General features: G+C 53.0%; 1 protein-coding gene across 4 annotated transcripts in view; it reads left to right on the forward strand.

The window, feature by feature from the left end:
- The window catches only part of PRKX (protein kinase X-linked), a 58,091-nt gene extending 37,876 nt beyond the window's left edge, over positions 1-20,215 (forward strand). Inside the window, exons 4-10 of one of the 4 annotated variants that reach the window (XM_045856100.1) lie at positions 1,875-1,988; positions 4,441-4,560; positions 8,452-8,547; positions 11,167-11,224; positions 12,996-13,073; positions 13,653-13,801; positions 15,910-20,215. In XM_045856100.1, the coding sequence (XP_045712056.1) occupies positions 1,875-1,988; positions 4,441-4,560; positions 8,452-8,547; positions 11,167-11,224; positions 12,996-13,073; positions 13,653-13,778 (592 nt within the window). In that variant the 3' untranslated portion in view covers positions 13,779-13,801; positions 15,910-20,215. Of the gene's footprint in view, positions 1-1,874; positions 1,989-4,440; positions 4,561-8,451; positions 8,548-11,166; positions 11,225-12,995; positions 13,074-13,652; positions 13,802-15,358; positions 15,489-15,909 lie in introns of those variants that run through there. The other 3 variants (XM_045856102.1, XM_045856101.1, XM_045856103.1) reach the window with 3 other exon arrangements.
- The last annotated feature ends 6,862 nt before the right edge of the window (positions 20,216-27,077 follow it).

Consider the following 27,077-nt stretch of genomic DNA (forward strand, 5'->3'; position numbering starts at 1 on the left):
CGCCACTGGGGTTTCTCTGCCCCTCTACTATTTTCCTTTCTGCGATTATTTTCAAGCGAGCGCCCACCATCCCGTCTCTCGCTCTGATGCTCTCATCACATCTAAGAAAATTAAAAAGGAAAACCCTTCATGTCATCTAAGGGCCAGGCAACATTCCCATTTCCCCCAAATGTCTCAAAAATGTCGTTTTTCCCCCCCGGCCAGTGGGAATCGGACTCTAACCCAGGTTCCTACACGGCATTGGGTTGAGTTCTCTCTCAGCCGCATTCAATCCATCAAGTTCACCTTCCGACTTTTTCCCCCCGCCCTCTGGCTGTTTATTTGTGAAACGCACGAGGCCATTGGCCCACCAGGAGCCCCTGTGGCCTGGGTGTGGTGGCCTGCCAGCGCACAGTGTGCCTGTTCTTGTTTCCTGTCCCCAGGAAGTCTCGTGAACTGGTGGTTAGATCACCGATGGGCTGGGTGAGATTCAGGGTCTCTTCCTTCTTCCCTTTCCCTGTTTTGTTTTTAAGAAACGGGTGGTGCAGTGTGGGTTTTTTTCCATTCTAGCGAGAAGTGGGCACCCCTCCCTGTTCTGCCATAAGCCAGTGGGAATGGCTGCTGGGTGGGTCCCCTTGTTCCCAGTCTCACCTGCCTCCCACCGCCCACCACTGAGCAGGCATCAGGTGGTCTGTGTTTGTCAACTCCATCATCATCTCCTCCACCATCACCATCATCACCACCATCACCATCATCACTGCAACCATCACCACCATCACCACCACCATCACCATCATCACTCTGATCACCATCATCCCTACCATCATCATCATCATCACCATCACCATCACCATCCCCACCATGATTGTCACCATGGTTACCATCGTAACGCACCCAGCTCTGTCCCTCCGACATCCCCGTGTCCAATCTGCAACCCCCGATGCCACCAGATTTGGAGGTAATACCTTGAGGAGGTGGTAAAGGTTAAGCCACGTCCACAGAGTGAGATCGCAGTCTCCTCGGATCAATACCCCTGTCCACGTTGGCTTCTCGCACTTCCGGAGGCTTCCGGTCCAAGGTCAGGGCGCGGCCGCTTCCTGGCGGACTCGCCTTCCTGGAGCTCACGGCACCCCCTTCCCAGCAGGCCCTCCCACGGCGCGCAGAGAGAAGTCTGTCTGTCTGTCCCTGTCTTTCTCTTTCTCTGTGTCCTCTTCCTAACGAGGCCAGTCACGGAGTTAGCCCCATCTGAGTTCCCTATCAGCTCACGGTGACGTCACCCCATCTCCCAAATCAGGTCCCGCGCACAGCCACGGCGGTGCATGGGGCTTTGGAGGGGGGGGTGGACACAAGTCACCCCAGTCCAGACGGCCCACGAGGCCAGGGCAGCGGGACCACAGCGGTGAGGGCTTCGGCCGTCCCATGTGGCAGAGATCCCCGTCTTTCCGTGGCCCACACGGTCTCCCACCCGTGCTGTGGTGGGTGGGAGGCGTCACCGTGAGCACCCTGACCACAGCCTCCTCGCCAAGAGTCACACGCGCAGCCGCAGGGGAGCGCAGGGCCAGGCATTTATTCAGCCCCCACCAGCCGCAGCCTCCCGGTGACACAGGCGTGGGCCTGGGGCACGCACGTACCTCAGTCCCCACGCCCTTGAAAGCCGCGGCTGCCTGCCTGTCCGTCCCAGAAGCTGGCTGGAGGCTCGGGGCAGGAATCCTCCACCTGACGACGCGTCCCTGACGCTACCCAGAAACTGGAGATGTATCCAGGCTCTGCCCCGGACCCCAGGACGCAGCCAACACACAGCTGCCGCACCTCCCCGCGTGTAAGCCGACAGGCTGATATCGGAGGAGGCGGGCCCCGGTACCTGCGGCCGGCCTCGACGTGGTGTTTACTATCAGCAGGAACCAGGCCCCCGGCCCCAAGAAGAGAGACAAAGAGAAGCCGTGGGGTGAGAAGCTGCCGTCGGTCACCGCCGGTGCGCACCCTGACCAGGATCAGAACTCGCCACCTAGGTACCTGCCCCGGCTGGGGATCGGAATCGGAATCGAACCCACAGTCTCTGGGGTGTAACAGAGTAATGCTCCAACCAACCGAGCTCCTTGGCTAGGGCTGTTGTGTGGTTATTTTTCTTCCTTTTGTTTTTGTTTTTCATTGAGATATGACCCACACAACATTCTGTTCTTTCCCAGTCTAAAGCACCATGATTTGATAGCTGTATATATATATTGCAAAAGAATCTAGTTACCACGCACCTCCTCATTCGTGATAATCATGTTCTTGTGCTGCCAAGTTGTTACAGCGACTGTCTTAGCAACTTTCAAGAAAAAAAGCATAGTGTTATGATTGAATAAGTCTAGCCCCAGTGTTATGCTTTTTAAGTGGAAGTTGGTACCGTCACCTTTTTAAAAAGATATTTATTTTTAGAGAGAGGGGAAGGGAGGGAGAAAGAGAGGGAGAGAAACATCCATGTGTGGTTGCCTCTCGTGTGCCCCCTACTGGGGACCTGTCCTGCAACTCCCCTATGTGCCCTGACTGGGAATCGAACCTGCAACCCTTTGGTTCTCAGGCTGGTGCTCAATCCACTGAGCCACACCAGCCGGGGCGTACCGTCACCTGTTTACAGGTGAGCTTGTGTTAGCGAATTGGTCATGTTGAATTGGGCAGACTAGGGGCAAACCAAAACAATCAGACAATAGAGCATAAAACTCAGATCTGCCTTCAGAAACGTCCCAAACCTATAGGTTGCAACTGAAGGTTGCAGTTCTTTTTGAGTGTAAAGAGAATTCTTTTATAAGGAGAATAAAGGAACTGCTCACCCGTTTGTTGTGAAAAAACAAAAAAACAAACAAACAAAAAAAAAACAGGCAAACGGGGGATGATCCCAATAAGAAACAGAGTAACCAACTAAGTAGACAGAAAAGCGCTTGTCTGTTGAGAATCTCTTGCTTCCCTCCGGCCGTCCTCTAGGTGGGGCTAGAAGCTAATTTTTTTTTTTTAATTTTTTGCAAACCACGCCTCCTCTGCAGAGAAAAGCCTCTCACAAATTCTCTGCCTCGTGTAACCCCCTAACACCCCAGCATCCCTTATTGTGAGAAGCCGCCCACGCCATGGCAATGATGGCGAGCGCCCCCAAGCGTTGCTGAGCCGTCACACCTCGGCTCGAGCGCGTGGAACACGGAGGCAGCCGGAGGAGCCTCGAGCCTCCTTAGGAGAACAGAACTGGCTTATTCCTGCCCACAGAGCCGGCTGCGGCTCTGTAAGGGGTCCCTGAGACGGAGTCCGGGGACGGGATACTTCCCCCATTCGTTGTGATGTCGTTTTAACTGCGCAAGCGCGGTGCGCAACAGTACCAAGCGCCCCCTACTGGGGCCGCGGCACCGAGGCAAGGCTGCACCACTCCAATGCTGGGTGTTTGCAAGAGACCGAGGCAGCTGGGATAATGACACTGTTTCCATCCCAGGGTTGCGGACAGTGAATTCCTTGTGCTCTGGGACGTTGTCGTACCATTCCACGTTCCTTTTTTTTTCTTTTTTTTTAATTTTTAAAAAGATTTTACTTATTTAGTTTTAGAGAGAGGGGAAGGGAAGGAGAAAGAGAGGGAGAGAGACATGCATGTGTGGTTGCCTCTTGCACACCCACCGGGGACCCAAGCCTGCAACCCAGGCATGTGCCCTGACTGGGAATCGAACCTGCGACCCTTTGGTTCGCAGACCCGTGCTCAATCCACGGAGCTACGGCAGCCTTGGCCCACTTTCCTTTTTTTTTTTTTTCCTGCCCCAAAGAATTTGAGTTTGTTTTATGTGGTGTTTTGGAGGGGCGACACAGTTATTTATTCACTTGATTTTCAAACCACCACAACAAAAAAAAAATCAGCTTTGGCAACCATGTCGCCCAATTAGCAAAAACATTCAAATGTATTTCTGTTTTGTTTGTCCTGAGGGGAGTCTCTTGGAGGCAGCATATACCTGGGTATTGTTTTCTTATCCGCTCAGCTACCCTCTGTTGGTTGAAGCATTTAATCCATCTGTATTCAAACTGCTTATTGGTAGGGACATAAACTTAAAATATAGGGGGGGGGGCGTCTCCAAAAATACATGATTCTGTACTCACCGTACCATTCCTGTGAAAGTAATGCAGAATACTATTGAATGTAAACTGGATTAGAGAAAAATCATATGTATGTGTGTGTGTGTGTGTGTATGTAATTTAAGTGTCAATGTAAACTGGAGTAGAAAAACATCATATGTATGTGTGTGTGTGTATATGTAATTTAAATATCTGTGTCTAAGTCCTGGGTTTTTTGTCCCCTGAATTCCCTTTTATCGTTCAGGGACAGTGGGCACGCACTGTCCTGTTTATGCTCATTTCGGGTGTGGCCAGACGGTTCCACCGTGAATCCCTCGTGCAGGGGCCGGCCCGTCGTCCGCCACCGCTGAGCTCCCGTGAACCCCTTTGTCTCCACAGGACATGGACCCTCTGCGGGACCCCCGAGTACCTGGCCCCCGAGGTCATCCAGAGCAAGGGCCACGGCCGAGCCGTGGACTGGTGGGCCCTGGGCATCCTCATATTCGAGATGCTTTCGGGGTGAGTACCGGCTGCCAGGGAGGGTCGGGGCACGTTCCCCCCAACTTCCGTTGCCTGCTCACTTCGCTCTGCTCTGTCAGCCCCTGGAGGGTGCACGGGGGTCGCAGATCCTTGGGGTGCCACTTCCACCTGGATGTCCCGGCGAGGTTGTTGGCTGGGCACCCTGACAGCGCCGCTGGCTTCCTACGACCAGAAACAGGGAGCGGTTTGTCACGCCCGGGGACACTGTTATTTTTTTTTAAAGATTTTATTTATTTATTTTTAGACAGGGAAAGGAGGGAAAAAGAGAGAGAGAGAGAAACATCCATGTGCGGTTGCTGGGGGCCCTGGCCTGCAACCCAGGCATGTGCCCTGGCTGGGAATCAAACCTGCGACACTTTGGTTCGCAGCCCGCACTCAATCCACTGAGCTACGCTGGCCAGGCACGCCCGGGGACACTCTTTGTCCTGCATGTACACACCCCTGTCTCCTGTCCGTACTTCTGTCTTCTCCTGTGCGGTCTCTCCGGAGCCGGGTGAGCTCCCTGGCGGACACCCGTACGTCCATCCAAAGCGGTTTAGGACTCGATGACAGTAACCAGGGAGGAGAAAAAAAGCGTCTGTTTTCCTGAAACCCAGGACTGGCATTGAAGGGGTTTTGGAGGGTCCCGCCTTCTGCTCGCCCAGTTCCCCGAGAGGTCAACCCTTTGTCAAGGGCTCCTTGGGGCGGCACCAGGGCGCCTGGCTTTCGGCTGAGGGTGGCCCGGTGGCCCTCAGTCAGGTGGATACAGCAAGTGCTCTGCTCCTCGGAATCTCGGACTCGGGGACGCATCCCCGTCCTGAGAGCTGAGGGCTGCTTCTCGCCTCGGCTGCTTCCGTGGCCAGCCGGCCGGCCAGCCCGGGACCATTTCTGCAGACCGTGGGACGGGCTGCGTCTCTGCCCCTCACACCTGGTCTCCCCTTCCCTCAATGCCCCTTCCTCCCTCATCCCCGTTTCCTGGCCGCGAGTCTCACGGCCACACTCAGGGCAGCTCCTGGCCGTATCGAAAGCCAGCCCCTGCTGTGCACCTGAGCGATGCGGGAACCATCCACAGGTGGCACCTGGGAGCCTTCCCTTCCAGGGGGGGAGGAAGGTGGAGTGAGGGATATTTTTTTTTTCTGCGTGGACAGGGCGACCAGCTGGAGTGCAGTCTGCGCACACCGGGATTTATTTTTCTGTCTGTCTGTCTGCCGTGCATCTGTTTATGTAATTCGTGTATCATCTATCGATCACTCATTGCCCATCGTCTTATTGCCTGTGTGTCATCTGTCTCCCTATCTATCCGCGCATCTGTGTCCACCCTCCTACACCAGCTACCAATCTCACTATCTATCTATCTACCTCTTTCTAAATATCTATTATCTCCATCATCCCTCTCCATATTGTCTATTCAGCTGTCATTTCTGTCTACCTATCAGGTGTCTACCTACCCATCTACCGAGGTATCTGTCCACCCACCTACCCATCCATCCATCTATGTATCTAACTTACCTATCGGTCAATCATCTCTATCATCTACCCATTTATCCACCTAAAATGCTGTAGAACATTCCATCCCCGCTTCCTCAGAGGTCTGTAGCAAGCCACGAGGACCACATGACTTCACGGACACCCCCGCGCAGGAAGGTCCCAAGCAGAGGCAAAGGTCGCTGTCACCCGCGCGCCAGGGGACACGGAAGCAGATGCGGAGGTTGCTACACTGTAGCCACGGGAACCAGCTTCCCCTTGGGCATCCTCCACTCGCTTTCCTGCTGCAAGGCCATCGGCCACTAGAGGGCGGTACCGCCTGCTGATCATTGTATCCTGGGGCAATGATCTTTTTTTTTTTTTTAAGATTTATTTATTTATTTTTAGAGAGGGAAGGGGGGGGAGAGAGAGAGAGAGAGAGAAACATCCATGTACGGTTGCTGGGGGCCGTGGCCTGCAACCCAGGCATGTGCCCTGACTGGGAATCAAACCTGCGACGCTTTGGTTCGCAGCCCGCGCTCAACCCACTGAGCTACGCCAGCCAGGGCTTTAAAGACTATTTTACACCATATCCGGCACCGCTGTGTTTTTGTGTTGGTTGAGGGTCCTTCCTTTTTCTAACTCACCTGCCTGTGCTTCCCACTGATTTTCCTTTCTGTGGGGGATACGGCACTTTCTGATTCCTTCCGTTTTTCTACCTCTCTGATCGGTAGGTGGAGAGTTAAGGTGTGTCGTCTGTGTGTATGGGTGTCCTGGCGCTGTCCCCAGAAATGACCGGTCCCTGGGGGGCTTTAAACCACAGACATGCACCCTCCCCCGTCCTGGAGACCAGGTGTCTGAGGTCCAGGTGTCCGGGGGACGCACTCCCTCCACAGGCTCCAGGGAGGGTCCTTCCTCCCTCTCCCAGCTCCTGGGGCTCTAGGCGTCCCTGGGCTGGTGGCCACGTCCCTCCCGTCTCTGCCTCCATCTCCATGTGGCTTCTCCTGCTGGTCTGCGTCTCCTGTTCTGTCCCTTCTCAGGACACGGTCATTGCACGCAGGGCCACCCTGAGCCAGGACGCCCTCCTCTCAGATCCTCCACTCGTCCCACCTGCAACCCCCCTGTGTGCAGACAAAGTCAGGTTCCCACGTTGTCAGGGTGAGAACCTGGCCCATCTCTCTCGGGGGGCCACCCATCAACCCACCACTCTCAGTTTTTTCTTGCAAAACTTAAAAGAATTCCCTTGGAAACAACAAGAGAATTCTTTTTGCTCCTTGAAATTTGCTGTCATTCACACGGGTATCGTCAGAAAACCCCATTTTATCGAGCATTTCCATGGCTTGTTTCGCTGACTTACAAGACCTGGTTCTGCAGCAGCTAATTCGAGGGCACGCTTTTGACCTGAGGGCGTTCGCCTTTGGCGGATGTGAGACAACATCCCACCCAGGTGCATGTAGGTATATCGTATGTATTTATGAAGTCCTCGATTCCCTTAGATTTTTCTTGCTGTTTACACATGTACGTCTACTTCTTTAGACTCTCTCTGATTTTTTTTTAAAATTTCCAGATACTAGGAAACACAGGTGGGTTGATTTCTGTAGCCCGGTTACAGTCTTCACCTCCGCAGCTCTGTAACCCTAGCACAGACGAGAGCTAAGCCGTGTCTCGGTAACAGTTTATTTGCAACATGAGGCTGTGGGGCAGGACTTGCCGGTCCCCCCAGGCCAGATCTCCGGGCCCCGAGCCGCAAGCTGAAAACCAGCCCGGGGGAATCCATCCACCCTGGAGAGATCGGCTTCTGTCAGTTCGTGGACTGTCCCGGCCAGGTGGCTCGGTGGGTCGGACTGTTGTCATCCTGCACTCCCAAAGGTTGCCGGTTCGATCCCCGGTCGGGGCGCAAGTGTGAGGCAACTAATGGATGTTTCTCTCTCTCTCTCTCTGTGTGTCTCTCAAATCACTAAACATATCTTCAGTGAGGACTAAAAACAAAAATTTAAAAAAAGTGATAGACCGAGGTAGCCAAAAAAAAAATAAGACACAATGTCCCCATCCTCTGTGATGTGTCCCCTACTTGTTTGTTGAGGTCCTACTGCGCGCCACCTCTGGGCAGATGAGGGAGGACCCCAAAGAGGGCCCCTCACACCGACCTACCGTGGGGATGTTTGTCGGTTGCACAAGCCGCCACATCAGAGCCGGCCACGTGGCGTCTGTGTGGCCGCCCGGTCTCTGCCGGGCAGGGCCCTGTGGCTTACAACAGTCCCTCCCCCTGGGTCCCCGGGCAGGGCTCCCCGCACGCAAGCAAAGGGGACGTGTGGGGCCACTTACGCCCTGTCCCCACGGGCCGGCCCCAGCCGCGGCCCCCAGCGGGGACGTTTCCCATCCCCGCCGCCCGCCCACTGAGCGTAAACCTGTTGACGTTTCCCACAGCTTCCCCCCGTTTTTCGACGACAACCCCTTTGGCATCTACCAGAAGATCCTCGCCGGCAGAATCGACTTCCCCAGACACTTGGATTTCAACGTCAAGTAAGTGAGATAGTTCCTCCGCCTTCGGGCGTGTGTATCTGTAAAGCGTCGAAAAGAAGAAGAAGAAGAAGAAAAAAAAAATCGCGGGCCAGGCATCTGCGGGGCAGGAGACCGTGTTGCGTTATTTCCCTGCGCGTTGCGTTTAAACTGTTTCGGGCGTGTTTTCCGTGGAGAGGGGAAAAAGGGTCTCGCGTCTCGGCTTTGACGACGTTTCACCTGTTGGTGAGTCCCGGCCGTCATCGGCACCTTCTGGGACAGGTGTCGTTGACCGAGGGCACGGGGCTGCGTTTGCTGGTACGGTTCACAAGAGAGACTTCGGGCTGTTTCGCACAAAAGGCCCCCCCACCTTTCTGCAGCTCACGTGGCCGTGGGCATCCGTGGTAACGAGTTTAGCGGAGCTGTACCTCTTCCCTGCCGGCTGACTTGCTCTCATTCTTCGAGGCCCTTTTCCCGCTGAGGGTTTCAGAAACCAGCCGGCTGCGTCTGGGGCGTTCGCCGTGCCTCGGCGACGTGAGTGTCCGTGAGTGTGCGTGCCGTTGAGTTCGTGGCAGCAGGGAAACAGCAGCCACAACAACAAAAAAAACGTGGGTTTTTAAGCAATGTAAGAATGCTGGCCTCGGTCCGGGTAGTTCAGTTCGTTAGAGCGTCATCTCCATTGGCCAGGGTTGCAGGTTCAATCCCGGGTCAGGCAGGGCGTATGCAAGAAGCAAGCAGTGATGCATGCATAAGTGGAACAACAAATCAGTGTGTGTGTGTGTGTGTGCGCGTGTGTGTGTGTGTGTGTGTCTCCCTCTGTCCCTCTAAAATTTAAAAAAGAAATGTAACAATGCTTTTGGTTTCCAGACACCGTAACCGATCTGCTCCCCTTTTAGCCATTTTGTATCACGACTCCTGATTTCCGGCCGCACCAGAGGGGTCGATGGGTCCGTTCACCCCTTGCCAATCCCAGGTGGCGCTCATGCGTCTAGTTCAGGCGCAAGCTTGCTCTCTTTTCTGCTCCTTTAAGGTTTTTGGGTTTTTTTAGCAAAAAAAGAGGCTGCATTTAAAGCTCATCCCCTGGAAGAAGCCCTGCCCCGTGCATGGTGAGCTAGTGAGCTGCAAAAGCAGCGAGAGCCATCCAAAGTCTGTTTCGTTGTCTAGAAAGAAATGGACACTCTCACTCTCGTATGGGATTTTTCTCCCAGGGTCCAGCTGAGTGGACTCCCCACATTTTGAGTGGGCAACAGAGCAGTGTTAACGCTGAGTTCTGTGTTTGCAGTCATTGGCCAACGATAAGATTAGAAGCCACTCGCAACCCCAGAGAAGTCTGGCCGTGGGTGGCCGCCTAGCATTCTCCTGGGCGAACCTGGGGGCTGTGAAAATGGCCCTGGCTCGGGTGCACCTGCGGGGGGGTCCTGCCCACGGAGGGCGTGGTCCTGCAAAGTCTTAGGCAGCTCAGAAGACCACCAGGTGTGTTTCCCTTTGTACGGAGTGATTCCACTCCTCCAAGAGAAGTCTCCCCGGGGAAGGACGACCCCCACATCTTAGGCTGTCGATGAGGTCTTTGCTGGGAAGGGCTGAGGTCACTCCGACGAATGCATTCCCCGGGTTTCCGGCGCGTTGTGGAGAGAGAAGAAGGCACTGTCGAAGCCACCATCCTCCCAGTCGGCTCCCTTTCCTTGCTTGCCATCTCGCAGCTTACGTTTATTTTGGTTTCCGTTCCTCCTCCGTTTTCTGTTTCTCTCTCCCCTCTCTCTCTCCTCTCCCTCCGTCCCCACTCCCCCCAAAAAAGAAGAAGAAGAAAAAGAAATAAGATCCTCATCATGTATGCAGACCCAGGTCCTTCCCCCTCCAACCTTGGGCTTGCTCGTCTCCCATCCGAACGGGGCCGGCTTGCCGTGTCCCGACCCGGTCTGCCATTTCGGGGGAAGAGCTAACGAATGTGACATCGGACCTAAACAGGCCCCAGGGCTCTGTGCCCCGATGGGAAGTCAGGTCTGGCCAACCCGGGATCCCGTAAACTCGGAAACCCACAGGGCACGGCACGACGGTCCTGTTCGGGTGAGAGGAGGTGTCTTTTCGGGAGAGACCGCCTGGCTGGTGCCTTTTCCGTCCAGGCCCACACTTTCCTCAGAGCAGGTGTATGGATTTGTCTCATTCTCTTTTTTTTCTTTTTAAGATTTATTTATTTATTTTTAGAGAGGGAAGGGAGGGAGAAAGAGAGAGAGAGGGAGAAACATCCATGTGCGGTTGCTGGGGGCCGTGGCTTGCAACCCAGGCATGTGCCCTGGCTGGGAATCGAACCTGCGACACTGTGGTTCGCAGCCCGCGCTCCATCCACTGAGCTACGCCAGCCAGGGGCGATTTGTCTCATTGTCTTAAGTCCCTTTTTCTGCGCGAAGATGTCACCAGCCTCCTTTCCCCTGAGCTCCCTCCCCGCGTGCAGGCGACACAGCGCCGCGCAAATGATTTGGGGATGGACCGCGCTGAAACGGAAGTGGCAGGAAACGTGAGCCGGCGAACCGTTGTCCAAAGTCCTGCTCTGGGGGTCGGCGTTACGGCCGTCCACGCGCTCGGTCCACGCGGGTCTCCGTCACGACCCGAACGGCTCTTACTTCTGCGTCTCCTTTCTCCGCACAGGGACCTCATCAGGAAGCTTCTGGTGGTTGACCGGACCAAGCGCCTCGGAAACATGAAGGTCAGTGTGCGTCCTCGCTCGGGGCGGGGCGGTGGGGGCGGGGGGCGGTTTCCACGGCGCGTCGCTGTCACGGGCGCCACGCTCGGGAGTTTTGGAGGAAAACCAAAAGGCACGGCGCTCGTGGGGACCCGTCGTCCCGATTTCAGGCCTGGGTTTTCGGGGTGCACGCCCCAGCTCGGGGGCAGACGAGGAAATGACGCCCCAGGGATCTGTGAGCGATTAGCGGTGTGTCAGCGTACCCATCCATGCACGCATCTTTCTGCCATCGGTCTCACCCAGCCATCCACCTGTCTATGTATCAATGACCTATCTTCCTTCCTCTGTCTCCATAGTTATCCATGTTTTATCTGTCTACCCTCCTGTCGTCTGTTTTTCTATGTGCATCATCTATTTGTGATGTATCAATCTTCCACCGTCTCTGTTGTCTACCTTTTTATCATTGGTTACTGATCGTGTATGTACGTGTGTGTCTGTCTATCATCTGTCCGTCTTCCTCTCTCTCTGTATCCATCTGTCTGTCATCCACCTATCGCCTACTTCACCTGTCATCTATGTATGTGTCTACGTATCTATGATCTTCCTCTCTCTCTCTCCATATCTATCTAATCAATCAATCTATTATGGCTTTCTGTGTACCGTCTATCTTTCGATCCATCTGTCTACCCATCCGTCCGTCTGTCTTCCTGTCTTCTACGTGGATACCGTAACACCTCAGTATCTGCACTGGAGTGGGAACCCCTCGCAAGGCGTCAGCCCCAGGTCGTCCTGGCCTCCTCCCCGCCCCACTTGGGGTGCGCAGGCCACAGATGCCTGTTCTCGGGCTTCCCGTGTGACGGTGACATATTTTTTTTCCCCAGTAGGAAAAGAAGAACTGTCAGAAGGGTAGCACTAGAGAAAGCGAGCAAGAGTTCACATTGCCATTTCTTTCCTTTCGTGGTTGTGGTAGTGAAGGGTTTTCTCTTCTGCTGAGGAGATGAAAACCATTAAAACTTGAAATTTCAACGAGGAACCGATACACGTTTTCGGAACTTCATGTTGAGCTGAGATGCCCTGTTTTCTGTGTAATGGCCCTGATTACGTGTCTCTCTTACCACTTCCAACGTTAAACTGATGGAAAAAGTTGGCCAAAGTGTCCTTAAAAAAAGGGCGTCCTCGAAGGAGGAGGACTGGGCAGGGGTCGTGGTGAGCTTGGTGTCCGTCAGCTGGCCATCAGCGGCGCCCCCCCACCCCCGGGGAGGGACATGGATAGGCCCCAATTGTTCGTTGGAAGGTCATGTTGCACCGTGGCTGAGATCTCTGACCCCGGCCATCCTGCCAGACCTGGTCGTGTGACTCCCTTGCTGGAGAGCAGGGGGCCAATCTTAATGATTCAGCGAATCATAAGATTCCACCTGTGTGTCTGGGGAGGATGATGAGCAGCGGAGAAAACGGTAAAGATAGACAGAGCTGACAAACACAGAAGTGACTGGCTCTGTCCCTTGGTGCCAGACAGAGGCTGGCCCGAGCTCCTGTCTTAGTCTTTCTTCCAGAGCAGCACCCATGGGAGCCTAAGGACCATTGATGTCTCCTAGCAAGGGGCTAGTATGAGACACAACTAAGTGTGTTGGGAGTTTTTCCGAACGGCTCCCACTCCAGGAACAGTTACTGAAAACCATCCATTCGTTGGGGGGGTCGATGTCTATCCTGAAAGAACGCAGACTCTTTGGAGTATTTTATCTCCCGTCCCACGAAAATCCTATTTACCCTGCTGACGCACGTTTTTCTCCCCAAGAACGGAGCTGACGACGTGAAGCGCCACCGCTGGTTCCGGACGCTGGACTGGGACGCCGTCCCGCAAAGAAAACTCAAGGTGTGCTGCTCACCCACGGGCGCCTGCCACCCTGACACAAGGCCACAGAATCCCGAGTCTATGACGTAGTTGTCTACGGCTGATCCCCCGTTAACTGGCGCGATCTGACCCTTCGAAAGCGGCCCTGAGCCGCGTCACCTGTCCAGTGGGTGTCTTCCCCCTCAACAGGCACCTTGTTGGGGACTGAAGACCCCAGGTTTGGCCATCGGGCTGGCGGCCACCCGGTTCCATCTCTCCGTGGCGCGGTGGCCATGACGAGGAAGCTGCTGTCTGGGAGGGGCCTGTGGGTGTTTTGCAGGGATGGTTGTAGATGACGTAGAAAGTATTGCGTGGGGCATCTTCCTCTGAGCGGAGAGCTTTGCTCGTAGAGTGTCCTGGACACGGTGCCTCAGCGTGAGTGTGAGGAGAGGCTGCGATGCATGGGTGCCCGGGCTCCAGCCCGCACTCTGGGGGTCAGCCCACACCACCCGCCTGCTGAGGCTGCATGACGTGACGGGTGGGGGGGGGGCGGAGGGACGGAGACGCAAGTGCCCGCCACAGCTTCTCAACCGTGCCTTTGTGTCCCGGCCCGCCCCGCAGCCGCCCATCCAGCCCAAAGTGTGCGGCGAAGGCGACACCTCCAACTTCGAACCTTATCCTGACAATGACTGGACCGCAGCTCCCGCGGTGTCTGCCAAAGAGCTGGAGCTGTTCAAGAACTTCTGAGGGCGCGAGCCCACCCCGGGAAGGTATGTCTGCATGCTTCGTAACTGAAAAACAAAACAAAACAAAAGAAAAAAACACAAAAAACAGTGAGGTTAATGCAAAATACAGAAGATATCCGACAGAATTGTATACTTGAGACCTATCTAATTTTATTAACTTGTGTCACCCCAATACATTCAGTAATATTTTTTAAAGATTTATTTATGTATTTTTAGAGAGGGAAGGGAGGGAGAAAGAGAGAGAGAGAGAGAGAGAGAGAGAGAAACATCCATGTGCGGTTGCTGGGGGGCCGTGGCCTGCAACCCAGGCATGTGCCCTGACTGGGAATCGAACCTGCGACGCTTTGGTTCGCAGCCCGTGCTCCATCCACTGAGCTACGCCAGCCAGGGCCATTCAGTAATATTTTTAAAAAATAAAATAAAAGTAAAAAGGAGCAGGGTGCACAGGATCCCACGGCAAGGGGGTATCGTGTTGATGGAGTAGGGCTTCCTTCTGTCATGCCATGCGGCAGACAGAGACGGTCCTTCCAAGTTCATCCTGTAAGAAGACCCCGGTGGCATTCCTGGGTGTGTGTGGCGGGACCCCGGCGTCCTCAGCCTCTCCTGCAAGATCTCCATCCCCAAGCATGTCCAGCCTGGGCAGGACCCGTGTGTGAGAACCAGGCCCCTTGGAGATTCATGTGTGTGCAGACCTTTGGCAGGCATAGCTGTTTCGGGGGGGTCACAAACCCTTAGTTCTTGGGCCATGAAAAGCATGAGATTCAAAGCAGCTTCCTGACGATCCTGGCTGGTTATTTTCAAAATAATTTTGGGCTTCCTTTTTTTTTTTTTTAGTATGGACAGTTTATTTTATTTTCCTGTTTATATATTTTCTTTTTTTTTCTTTTTTCTTTTAATTATTATTCCAGTACAGTTTTCTGCCTTTTACGCCCAGCCCAGCCCATGATTTTTTAAAAATCACAAAATCTTCTTGAATCTTTAAAAGAAATTTTTTTTTCTTTTGGGTCTACTCAGATGCTCACATTTTGTCTGATTTTCCTGTAATGTTTTATGACTGATTTTTTTTCAGTACTCTTTAAATGATGAAAAGGCTTGCTTTGTTTTATGGATAAGCCAAATCCAGAGAGTTTTTTTTTCTAGTATAGAGATTGTGAAATTGACTCTTTACGTAGGCTTAAGTGACACAGAAGGCTGCCATCTGATAAATTTTTGTCTCCTATTGGGTGACTACTTTTTTATCCTCTGTCTGTAGCTGCCCTAAAAGAGATTATGCCGATGGAAAGAACCTTTCTTAATGTCGTCTACCTTCTTGAGAAAATGTGTAAACAGCATTTTCCCCAGCGGCCTCCTTTTTAATGTCCTTTGTGCAGTGGTGGGCACAGGGTTTGAAGACACGCTTGAATGATAGTTGGAAACCAAAACACTGTTTCTTGATCACGTGGCTTTCTCTTTACCCCACAAATCTGGATTTTGCTGTTTTTCTTTGAAACACCCAGCACGTTCATATTTTAACCTTTCTCAGTCCTTTTCCTGACAATAATCTGTACCTGCGTCAAAACTGAGACCGGCTGTTTTTTTTAGGAAGAGTGCTTAGGTGTGGAAATACCACATAAGAACGTCATTCTTCATGAAGCAAAACCCTGCCCCATGGGTAAGACAGCTTCACCATCAGCACTCCCCTCCGTAGATGATCAAGAAAAGTTGACCTTGCTGTGCGTGTCTAAATTACTCTGCATGATTTTCAGCATGTCAGAAAGGAGAAAGGTAGGGCAGCTGGCCGGGAAGGAGACACCTTATTTTCTGTTTGAGCGGCACTCGCCGTAAAGCATGTTGACACCAAGAGCCAGTTTTGCAGGAGCCACGACTCTCTTCTTAGCGTGGAGGAGGACAGCGCACACACATGGAAAGCCCGCCTCTAAAACACTGCTCGAAAAAAGAAAAAAAAGGAAAGAAGGAAACCCTGCTCAGTTCCTCTGGGGAGGCACGACCTCCCCTTCGTAGAAGTCAGGTCTGTGGGCCTTCGCAATAAGAAGGGCAAAGCCAGCTGGGTCTCTTTGGTCGGATGAGTGTGATCGCACCCCTTAACTCCCACGTTAGAAACTAACCAAATCCTCCATCCTGTTTCCTCCCAGACACGGAATGACGTCAGCCTGTGTGGGACAAAGGCGTCCCCGCTACTCCGCCTTGGGGACACCCTGCAGATGTGACTAGGATCGGACCCCGTCGCACCCGCCCCCGTGTCTCCACAAAGGGACCGGAAGCCACACTGGACACTCATGGACCTCACCTTATTTAAGCGACTGGAAGTCGACGGCACAGGAGGAATGTTCGGAACCCTTGTCTGGGTGCAGGTTTTATGTTGTCTTTCGCGCGGGTTCTCACTGTGACGGTGCCTGGTTTCCTCAGAGCCTCAGCTTTTTATAAGCTTGAATCGAGCGTGCTTGGGTATAACCACAGATTGTGTGCGTGCGTGCGTGTGTGTTTGCGTGCGTGTGCAACAGCCGCGTGACGAAAACCGTGGAGACCACATTCAGATTTTGCACAGCCGACGGCTTTCAGTCCTCCCCTTTCCTCCATCAAGGAACGGCTCTCCCTTGGGGACAACGCCTGAAAAGCAGGATGGGGTGTGCGTTGGCTTCACCACCTTCTGCACATCTGTGAAGGAAAGATTCGTGTGGCCTTGCCTAGCTAGCACCTGAAACGCTTCGTGTCTGCTTGCGGGAGGTCTTGGAGGCGAAGGCAAAGGAAAGAGACTTGCGTTTGGGTTTTAATCCAGAAATACTCAGTGACCCTGACAGTGGCTCAAGGAATGCAACCCCATCAAGAAATCTTCTGTGTCTTCCCGAATTCCACGTGGCCTAGGGGGAAGGCTACCTATAAAAATTCTACAACGTAAACCGCCCCCCCCCCCCCAAAGGTGGCTTGATGTTGGCTCCATGGTGTGCGTCACCTTCAGTCAGAGATTTTCTTTCCATTTTCACGTTGGGGAAAGTAACGCACAGGGGACCTCCGAGATGTCGGCGTCGGAGGTAGTCCCATGCATGAACTTCCCTTGTGTGGGCTTTTCTCCTCGTCCACGGTCGCGTTGAGTGCGCCCTGCACACGGGGGTCTCAGAGGCGGGGCAGGCACCAGGGAGGTGCAGCGGGTGAGATTTCTTCTCTTTGGAGCTGATTCTGAACGTACTCGGAGGAGAACCCTGCCAACTCTCCCCCTGCCCCCCGCACCTGCAAGGGTGACCTCCTGAAAGCCAGAGGTGGGTCGGCCACCCGGTGCGTGCAGTTCACTGCTCGTCTTCCCCCCGAACCGGGGGACTCGTGGACGTCCTCGGTGTCTGCCTTGTCCATCACTTATTGTCTTCCCCTCCTCTTCTGCCTCCTGATTTCTAGACTTCGCTCTGCACACCTAAGCTGCCAGCTGCCCATGCAGCGCCGACCAAGGCACCTGGGGAAACAGTGTTAGCCCAATCGCTGCGTACCTGGTCTGGGGGCTCCACTCTGCCCTCCCCCGTGGAGATGTGGCATCTGTGTATGTAAGGAGTAGCTTCTGGAGCCTTTGGTGACGCTCTAAGACCACCTCTGTCCCTCCTCCTTTTTCTCTCAGGTCTTGTCCAGACGGGCTCAGCTCCTCGGACCGCTGCCGTAGGGAGAGTGTGCCCGGGGGTTAGGACCGTGAAAACCTGGGCAGGAAGATGGAGTGTCGTGTGCCTTCCTAGGTTTGTGCACCTCGGGTGTGTTCTTGAGGCACCTGGCAGTTCTTTGCTGTCAATGCTGTCTTCTCTCCTGTGGCCCCCAAAAGGCGTGACTTCCCACACCTCTTGCTACCTCTGCCTTCCACACACGCGTGTCGAGCGACACGACGAACCACCTTTTCACAGAGCCGTGCATCGTTTTTTTTCCGTCGCAAACATGTCAAAGGCAATGCGTTGACCTGTCGGATTCGGGCAGGTTCCGCCCACGAATCAGAAGGCCCCGAGTGTATTTGGAGGTGACATCAAGACAACCTGCACCTCTCAAACGGTAACATGAGACAAAGGGAAGATGCTACAGGCTCCCCCTTCTCACACAAGACCTCTGAGACAGGACCTCGTCTCCACACAGAAGCAACTCAGGAGGTGAGCCTGACTACGGGATTGAGTAAAACAAACTCTCTGCAACACGCACCTCCAGGAGACATGATTGCCAAATGGGTTCTGTGCACGTGTCCATCACAGGACTGTCCTTTCGCTCTGGACAGGTTCTGGGTCACCGTCCCGTGTGGATTTCGTGGAGGGCCAGCCTTGCCTAAAAGTCCAGCGGTTTCTGAACTTCCATCGTGAAACGTTAGATGAGATTGGCGAGGCGATTTTCTGCCCTGAGTTATCCACCTACAAAGAAAAGCACATGTCACATTTTCTTACTACAACATAAATTATTATTATTATTATTGTTATGAGAATCATTTTGGAATCTTCTGCTTAAAATTTAAAAAAAAATGAATGAAAGATTATTCTTGAATACAAGCAACGCATTTACCATTCTGCATATTTTTAGGCTTTAGTTCTCACGGTCCAGGATTGACTAAATGGAATGGAAATAGCATCAGGGGAGCATGGCGTGGATTGCCTTCATTTTGAACAAATTTTGAACGAATTTTGCAAGAACAACAGATGTTTGAGTGCGTGGGTAATGTTGCCCTTGGAAAGCATGGCCCTCAGCCGCCCGCCATGCAACACAAATGAACAAGGAAAAAAAATCCTAACCATCCCTGATGCTGTTAACACTCACCTTGGACGGCCCTTCCCACTTTCCAGGTCGCACACTTGGTGTGTTAAGCGCCCGCAGCGAGGGGTCAGTGACATTGCGTGGCCATGAAAAAGCTGATGGAACCAAAACCAGTTCCCAGCATGTGAGACACGCCGTGTCCGTTTGATAAACCATGCAGTGGGCTCATGCTGAGCTGTATGTGTCTGTGAGCACATACAATCAGTGTGCGTGGGTCACACGTGGAAGCCAGTTCACGGCAATCATCACAAAATCCGGCTCAGGAAAAGCGGCAGATTGGTTTCCTGCCCGTTCATGTGGTGGCGATACTCGCCTGTGTAAAAGTCCCTTTACACATCTCTGGGATTTGCACCCAAGCCAACAAGAGTTACATTTGGGTGGGTCTTGCTTTCTGGCTAGAGCTATCACTCCTGCCTTTCACTAACACCAACAGAGCCGAAAACGAAATCAAATCACCATTGATCGCCCACGACCACATACACGTGTACTGGCTGACGTGTGACCCCTTCCCAACAGAAGTCAGAATCGTGCTCCGCATACAAATATTCTTGCCCGGGATGGCCCCCTGTTGGTTGCTGCTGTCCATAGGACCGATTATGCAAAAAAAAAGAAAGAAAGAAAAGAGAGAAAATCCAGCAACAAGATTCTGTGTGCTCGCTTCACACCATCCACACCCAAGGATCCGCTTCATGAAGAGTCTAGAACGTCTTGTTTCATTCCACACGTCTAACCCTTGCAGACCCACGAGTCCCCCGTGGCAGACTCCTCCTCACGCTCAACACGCGTGTGACGTGACCTGCGTTTCCCGCTTCTCCACCCACCTACGTCGCCTCTCCGTGTCGGACCACGTTCGCCGTTAGGATGCAGCCGATGCTCCGAGTGGCGAGCCGCCGCTCAGCCCTCTCTGCCTTGCCGTCTCTGACCAACGAGTTCCCACGCAAAGGGGGGATGCCCGCCTAACCAAAATCAAAGAGCAAAGCCCACGAACAACAGTGGTGTGAAGGAAGGATTTGGATGGTGCGTTTGGCGTGTGTGTGTGTGTGTGTGTGTGTTGTGTGGAGGTGGCGGCAGTGGCGTGGGCGGCACTGTTTCGACCCAGCACACCCTCGTCACAACGCGTTGGTTTTGCACACCCGCGGGCTTGCGTCCGACGGAACAGGCCCCCCCCCCACATGCTCTGTGACAATTTCCCATAAACGGTGGCCTCTCAAGATGTTTGATTTCGCTCTCTCTCTCCCTCGCTCTTCCACGCTGTGCACTCCTGTTATTGAAGCAAAAGCCGTCCCACGCCTATTCCGTCGGACGGGGTGGGAAGCCCTCCGACCCTGGTGCGGTCTTGGCTTGCGCTCTCTGTGGCTTGGCGGCTTCTCCTCACGCTGTGCCGTGGGCGTCCTGGCCAGGGTGCCCTCTTTGGCCAGGTTGCCCTCTTTCTCCTGGGGCCGGGGGGCTGCCGGAGACGCAGTGCCTTTGTTCCCCGCGGCACGGCCCGGCACCCCGCCCCCCGGACCCCTGCCGCGGTGTCCCAGCTTCTCTCGTGGGTGGGGGGGGAGGTGGAAAGCAAACCGTTTGTAATCCGTTCAGTTCCTTGCACAATGAAAATCACTGTGATCTGTATATATATATATTTACCTTTGGAAGATTCTACTGCTGTCTAATTTATGGACTTGTCCTGTTGATTCCAAGTTTGTTTAATAAAGACTTTGTATCTTTTACGAATGCGGAGCGTGGTTCTGCGTTCGGCGTTGCCAGAGAGGCTGGCGCTTCTCTGCTGTGACCTACTCCAGGGGTCCCACTAGTTTTCACCTTGTAAATCAAGTCAAAAATTTTTTTATTGAGATATGACTGACCTATATAACGTTCCATTACTTTCGGGTGCACGATAGAATGATTGGACATGCGTATATATTGCAAAATCATGGCTGTGGTCCGTCCAGTTCACGCCCATCACCACAAAGAGTTGTCCATTTTTTCGTGGGTAGGACTTTGAACACCTACCCTCTTAGCAACTTGCCAGTAGCCCCCTGTAGAGTACGGTGTTATTTGTATCCTTATTTCTGTAAAGGGCCGGATGAGTGATGTTGCGTCGTTGAGACCACAGAAAGCCGCACTGGAGATTAAGGGGGACACTATGCATTTGCCATATGACCTTGGGTAGGTGTCACGGACACCCCATGTTGATTCGGGCCGTTTCTACGCCACAATACAATGCACCCTGTAGCAGTCACTAGCACCTCCGTCGGGTCCCATACTCGTCATTTTGTGTGTGGGGGGTGGCAGTTCCTGCGTTCCCGTCTCTCGGCCAGTTTGATGGTGCTAACAGAGTATGGCTGCCCATGTTTGCCACACCCTCCATTCCATTTCCAGGACCTACTCGTGTCCCAGTTGTCACTGTGGACCCTTAAAACAGTACTTCTACTCCTCACATCCTAGATCCTGGCAATTGCCATTTTATTCTTTATTTTTATGAGGGTTTTTTTTTTTTTTAGATGGTACATGTATGTTAGATCACACAGTACTTGTCTTTTTTTTTTTTTACTTCTTTCACGAAGCAGAAGGCCCTCCCAGTTGCATCCCCATTGTTGCAAATGGCGAGAGCTCCCTTTTTCACGGCTGAGTAATATCCCATTGTCTATACGGGCCACCGTTTCTTTATCCACTCAGTTGTCGACGGGCACTTGGGTTTCTTTGATAGATTGTCAACGTTGGGGTGTGGTATGCCCCTGACGTACTCAGTCAAAACCACGCTGAGGCACCACCGGACACCTGTGAGAATGGACACAATCAGGACGACAGGAAGTAACAAATGTTGGTGGGCCTGCAGAGGAAAGGGACCCCTCGTGCACCACGGGTGGGATTTCCAGTTCCTAAAGCCACCGTAGAAGGCAGGATGAACCTTCTCGGGGAAAACAAAACAAAAGAAAACATTAAAGATAGAACTACCCGATGACCCAGCAATTGCACTGGTGGCACCACATGCAGTGCTTACACTGAAAAATACCGTGAAATAGGATATCCGCCCCCTTGAAAGGGAGCAGCGTGGGGGCCGAGACAGACTCACTCCCTTACGCAAGCCCTCACACTTCATAAATCTCGGGGCCGAGATGCAAACTCCAGCTGCTCCCGCTCCTTCCAACGAGCCCGTGACGGTGCCATTTAAAAACCAGGGAGACACTCGGCGGAGACACTAAGGACCAGATGGCCGGGGTCCCGATGAGCGCACTGGCCAAACGGGCCAAGGCCACAGAGCGACGGTGCGCGCACTGAAAAGGGGGGCTGGAATCAGACGGCTCACGCTGAGGCAGACCCTGAGGACACGCTCACCCTGGTCAGGCCGCCTCTCCGAGAGTCAGGTTTTATTTTCACGGGCGCACGGCCCTCCAGAACCACGTCCAGCCGACCGTTCCGTAAACCCGTGAGGCTACACACTCGGACCCTTTTCTTTTTTTTTTATGCCGGTTAAAACATAAAATAAAATAAAACCCACGCACCGTGACCACACGGGAGTGCACAAGAGAGTATTGTCTGCCGTGAGCACCACATGGGCCAGCAGGTCTCTCGAAGTGACTCCGTCTGCGTCATCAAAACGTCGTCCCCCATGCAAGAGGGGCACCTCAGTTCCCTCCCTGCCGGCCCCCCGCCCCCCGCCCCCGGTTTTGTCCCACATTGGAAAAGTGAGGGGTCTTGCATGTCACGGGAAACCTTTGCAGTTGGAGGACGTCACGGAGAACAGACCCCAGGTTTCTGGTCTCCTTCTAGACGCCTGGCACGCAGCCTGCCTCAGACTCCGCGTTACCGGCCCCCGGGGGGCCGTGTCTCCGAGGCCCGCTGGCCGAAACACACGTAATGAATCAGAACGTGTGTGCGGCTGTTGCCAACCGGCGCCTTGGAAAAAAAGGGGGGAAAAAAAAACAACGAGATGTAGATCCAGAAAGGGCAAAGTTTAAGACGTGATGTCACAGTGGGGAGTGAACAGAGGTCTGAGGTTTTACAATTATTTTCCACCGTGCTTCTTCTTTTTTTTTTTTTTTCTGGAACTGACGAGTAATGCCCACAAGGCCTCAAAGACTGGGGGGAGCGGGGGCAGAATTCATATTGTGAAACATACATCGAAGGCCCTAGAACTGTCCGTTTTATTGTGGACAGATGTTCAGACATCTTTTCTTATATATATATATTTTTTAAAGGTTTTATTTATCTATTTTTAGAGAGAGGGAAAGTGAAGGAGAAAGAGAAGTATCCATGTGTGGTTGCCTCTCATATGCGCCCCCTACTGGGGACCTGGCCACAACCCAGGCATGTGCCCTGACTGGGAATCGAACCGGCGACCCTTTGGTTCGCAGCCCGTGCTCAATCCGCTGAGCTACACCAGCCAGGGCCTGAATATCTTTTCTGTCTCTTCGTTTCCTATCTCTTTCCAACACAACCCTTGACCACCCTTTCTACTGAGGAAAAAAAAAGCCCTGGTGGTCTAATATGGGATGTTGATGCCTGTTTTAGTACATAATCTTCAACTTAACTGGGGCTGAATCAAAGACCCTGTAAGCCACGCTTTGTTTTGCAAAGGTTTCCTGTGGCCAGAGCGAGAAACATATTTGGCATACTTGGGAGACAGCCTCCGGAACTCACAAGCGCGCATCTCTAAAACTAAACGTGAAAACCCCAATCCTAACTTGGCGAAATTAATAGCGTAGAAATCGTGTTCTCAAATACGCCTTTATTAACCTGACATTGAGCACTGGTGCTCTGGCTGCGTGGTTTGGTTGGTTGGAGCATCATCCTGTGTACCAAAAGGTTGTGGGTTTGATTCCCAGTCACAGCACATACGTGGGTTTCAGGTTCCATCCCCAATCAGGGATATCTCTCCCAATATCTCTCTCTCTCTCTCTCCATCCCCTCCCCCCACCCCCTCTCTGCCCCTAAAAATAAATAAACATTCTTCCGGGAGTGAGGATTACAAAGAAAAGAGCCCAGTGCTTTAAAAAAAATTATTTATTTATTTTTAGAGAGGGAAGGGAGGGGGGAGAGAGAGAGGAAGAGAGAGAGAGAGAGAAACATCAATGTGCGGTTGCTGGGGGTCATGGCCTGCAACCCAGGCATGTGCCCTGACTGGGAATCGAACCTGCGACACTTTGGTTCGCAGCCCCCGCTCAATCCACTGAGCTACGCCAGCCAGGGCCCCAGTGCTTTTTATTCCAAATTTTGTTTGAATCGTAGTGAGGACCCCCAAAATGGAATGCATGGGTTTTGCTTACTATTTAACTAAAAAAAAAATGCTTTTCTAAGAAAAGTGTGCCTGCTCTGAATGTCTCCCTTTCCACGTGGCTGCTGATCTAACGCGAAATTTCAGGCCCGCGAGGGTCCAGAGGAAACCCGCAGGTCTCCCCGCCCACGAGTGCCGACGGTGAGTCTGTTTATTCGCGTTTTCATGGTTAGTTCGCCCTGGCGCGCGCGCGCCTTCCGGCCGCTAGGGTGCGCTAGGGCGCCTTGATGAAATGACGTGTCAGAGGTCACATTTGCCCTTTTTCCACTTTTTTTCTGCGTCTCTATAAATGTGTACTTGGAGCAAGGAAAAAAGAGTGAGTCCAGCTATTTTTTAAAAATCTTTTTTTTTTTCTTTTGCAAGTGTTGGGTCAAAATTCTGTTTGCCAGTGCCGGTCGCTATTGGAGTTTTTTCCGATCTGCGCTGAGAGGGGCGGGCGATCGCTGGGTGGCCGAGAGACAGGCGGCCCCGTAGCTCAGAACCTTCCCGGTTCTCGCCCAGGCAGCTCCGGGTGACGCGCGCAAGCCCCCCGGGGGTAGCTGGCTGAGTGATCTCCTTCCACAGGGGGACCAGGGGCTGGAGGAGGAATCCCACCTCTCGGGCGTTTAACTGTTTCAGGTCAGAGGTGTGGCTGTTGTGGCTTCTGCTCGTCCTGGTCGGTCCGCAAGACCCTCACGTTGTAACCCTCCACCCGGGTCTCTTCCTTCCCTTCACGGACTGAATTGGGCTGTTGGCTGGTATTTTGGGTCCGTGGGTCTTCACTGAGAATTTGCTTTGTTTTCTGCACATTAAAAAAATATACTTTTAAACATTTCTTTCTTTTTTAAAAAAATTATTTATTTTTAGACACAGGGGAAGGGAGGGAGCAAGAGAGGGAGAGAAACATCCATGTCTGGTTGCCTCTCCAGCGCCTCCTACTGGGGACGTGGCCCACAACCCAGGCATGTGCCCTGACTGGGAATCGAACCGGTGACCCTTTGCCTCACAGGCCGGCGTTCAGGCCACAGAGCCACACCAGCCAGAGCTGAAAATATATTTTTTTAAGTAATGACAGATAATTGTCACTCCAGGCTCCCTATACAGTGGTAGATTCCTGTTTCCAGGCAAAATTCATGTGAATCATCCACTGAAAAATGCCCTTTTCCTTGCAGAAGCATAAGGAAGCCCTTCAGCTGGTAACGTTAAATATTTCAAATAACTTAATTCCTTAAACCAGTTTTAAGTCTTATAACATTTCACTTGTGCTCTTTAACATTGTCAATGGTATATTTAAAACAATAAAAATATGTCCCTGGCTGGCGTCGCTCAGTGGATGGAGCGCGGGCTGCAAACCAAAGCATCGTAAGTTCAATTCCCAGTCAGGGCACATGCCTGGGTTGCAGGCCACAGCCCCCAGCAACCGCACATGGATGTTTCTCTCTCTCTCTCTTTCTCCCTCCCTTCCCTCTCTAAAAATAAATAAATAAAATCTTTAAAAAAGAATATATTACAATAGAGCTTGCCCTTGTATCTGCTCACCTCCGCTTTTCAACATGAGGGTTGAAAGAAATCGCTGTAACTCCCCCTTTCACCAACCCTTCAACCTCCGAACCTGGCCACTGACCGCATCGTGCAGAGTGTCATTATTAGTTCAGCTTATCGGGGCCAAATACAACATTGATTCATGTCGTTTGTCACAAGCGTTGCCTTTGTCTTCCAGGGTCTAGTTGGTGCGGGGCGCTGGAAGGAATATCCACCAGTATGCCACAGGATTGGAGCGCTTCCTGCGACATTTGAAAGTAAATCAGCAGAGGCAGAGAAGGCCGGTATTGTTCCTCTTGCCAATTCTTCCGAACACTGGGGTCACTGCCGCGAGCTGGGTTTCCACCATTGTGCTTGGTGTTTGCGTGAAGGCTGAGGGCAGAAGGCATTTCCCTCCTCAGTTTACAGGCAGCCTCCTGGGTCCTCTCTTCCCGTTCACGACCTCTGGGTAGCTCACAACGTTTCCTAGAGGTGTTCTAGGTTTTCTCCCTGTTATTTATTTTTCTGTCTGCGACCGGCGTCGAGGTCACGCCGAGAAAACCGTCCTGTGGCTTGCGGAGTGTAGAGCGTCCCTCACCCGTCATATTCCTGCCAGCCCCTTGAGCGTCTGGGAGAGTACAGACCGCTGCAGAAGGAATACATACGTTTAGGAGGTCTCAGTCTGGACAGTGTGGGTCAACCAGTTGTCCCCAGTGACATAAAGCCCTGGCTGTTGAGCTGTTGCCCATTGCTGCGGTGTAAATGCTTCCACTGCGACCAGCAATGGAAAGACAGGATCACAAAATTCTTTATCAGTCCTGTTTATTTATTTATGTATTTTTAAATTTTATTTATTTATTTTTAGAGAGGGAAGGGAGGGAGAAGGAGAGAGAGAGAGAGAGAGAGACATCAATGTGCGGTTGCTGGGGGTCATGGCCTGCAACCCAGGCACGTGCCCTGACTGGGAATCGAACCTGCGACGCTTTGGTTCACAGCCCGCGCTCAGTCCACAGAGCTACGCCAGCCAGGGCTGGATTCTAAATTCTTGACTCTCCCATCATCCCCTGCCCCCCTGCCCCCAGGGACCGCTGAGGCAGGAGCTGCTAGCAGGCCCAGTTTCCACGTCAGTGTCCGTGTCTAGCTCAGGTCGACCCAGTTAGCTTGATACCGGAATTCCTCCCACGGCCCAGACTCCCAGCTAGCCTTTGCTTGCTTCTCGGCACCGTCCCCCTCCACCGGCCCCTGCTCCCTAAAAGGTGTGAGCCTTCCACACCTGTTCGGAGCCCGGCGGTCAGAGCATCTCCTTGGTGAGGCCTTGCTTGCTTCTCAGACATTCTCAGTCAACGTGCTGAATCTCAGGAAGGTGCTGGCACCCAGGCCACTTCCCTTCCTCCAGACACAGAGACTGGGAAGCAAGTGGCCCCACTTCGAACAGCGAGCTTGGGACCCACGGCTCCCCTCTGTACGCTTTGCTCTGAGCCCCACAGGGACTTATCTCTCAGTGATAGTCCTCGCCCGCGCGATTAGCTCGCACACCATCGGTGCGGAGGTTCAAGGTGGCAGAGCGCCCCTCTGCACGTCATCCGCGTCGCAGGGCGAAGAGACAGGTAAGACCCCCAGATTGTCTCACCGTCAACAAGAGTGTCTCCCGGAGGACGACAATTCCGGATGTGTTGTGGCACCCACGGCAGTGCACCAGAAAACAAACACAGCTAAGCTGTCGTTTGAGCGCACGAAGGGCCGGTTGCCAGGTACGACACAGGCTGCTCGGGTTGAATT

The sequence above is a fragment of the Phyllostomus hastatus genome, unplaced genomic scaffold (genome assembly GCF_019186645.2).
Source record: "Phyllostomus hastatus isolate PE091 unplaced genomic scaffold, TTU_PhHast_1.1 phas_scaffold_12, whole genome shotgun sequence".
Taxonomy (NCBI): domain Eukaryota; kingdom Metazoa; phylum Chordata; class Mammalia; order Chiroptera; family Phyllostomidae; genus Phyllostomus; species Phyllostomus hastatus.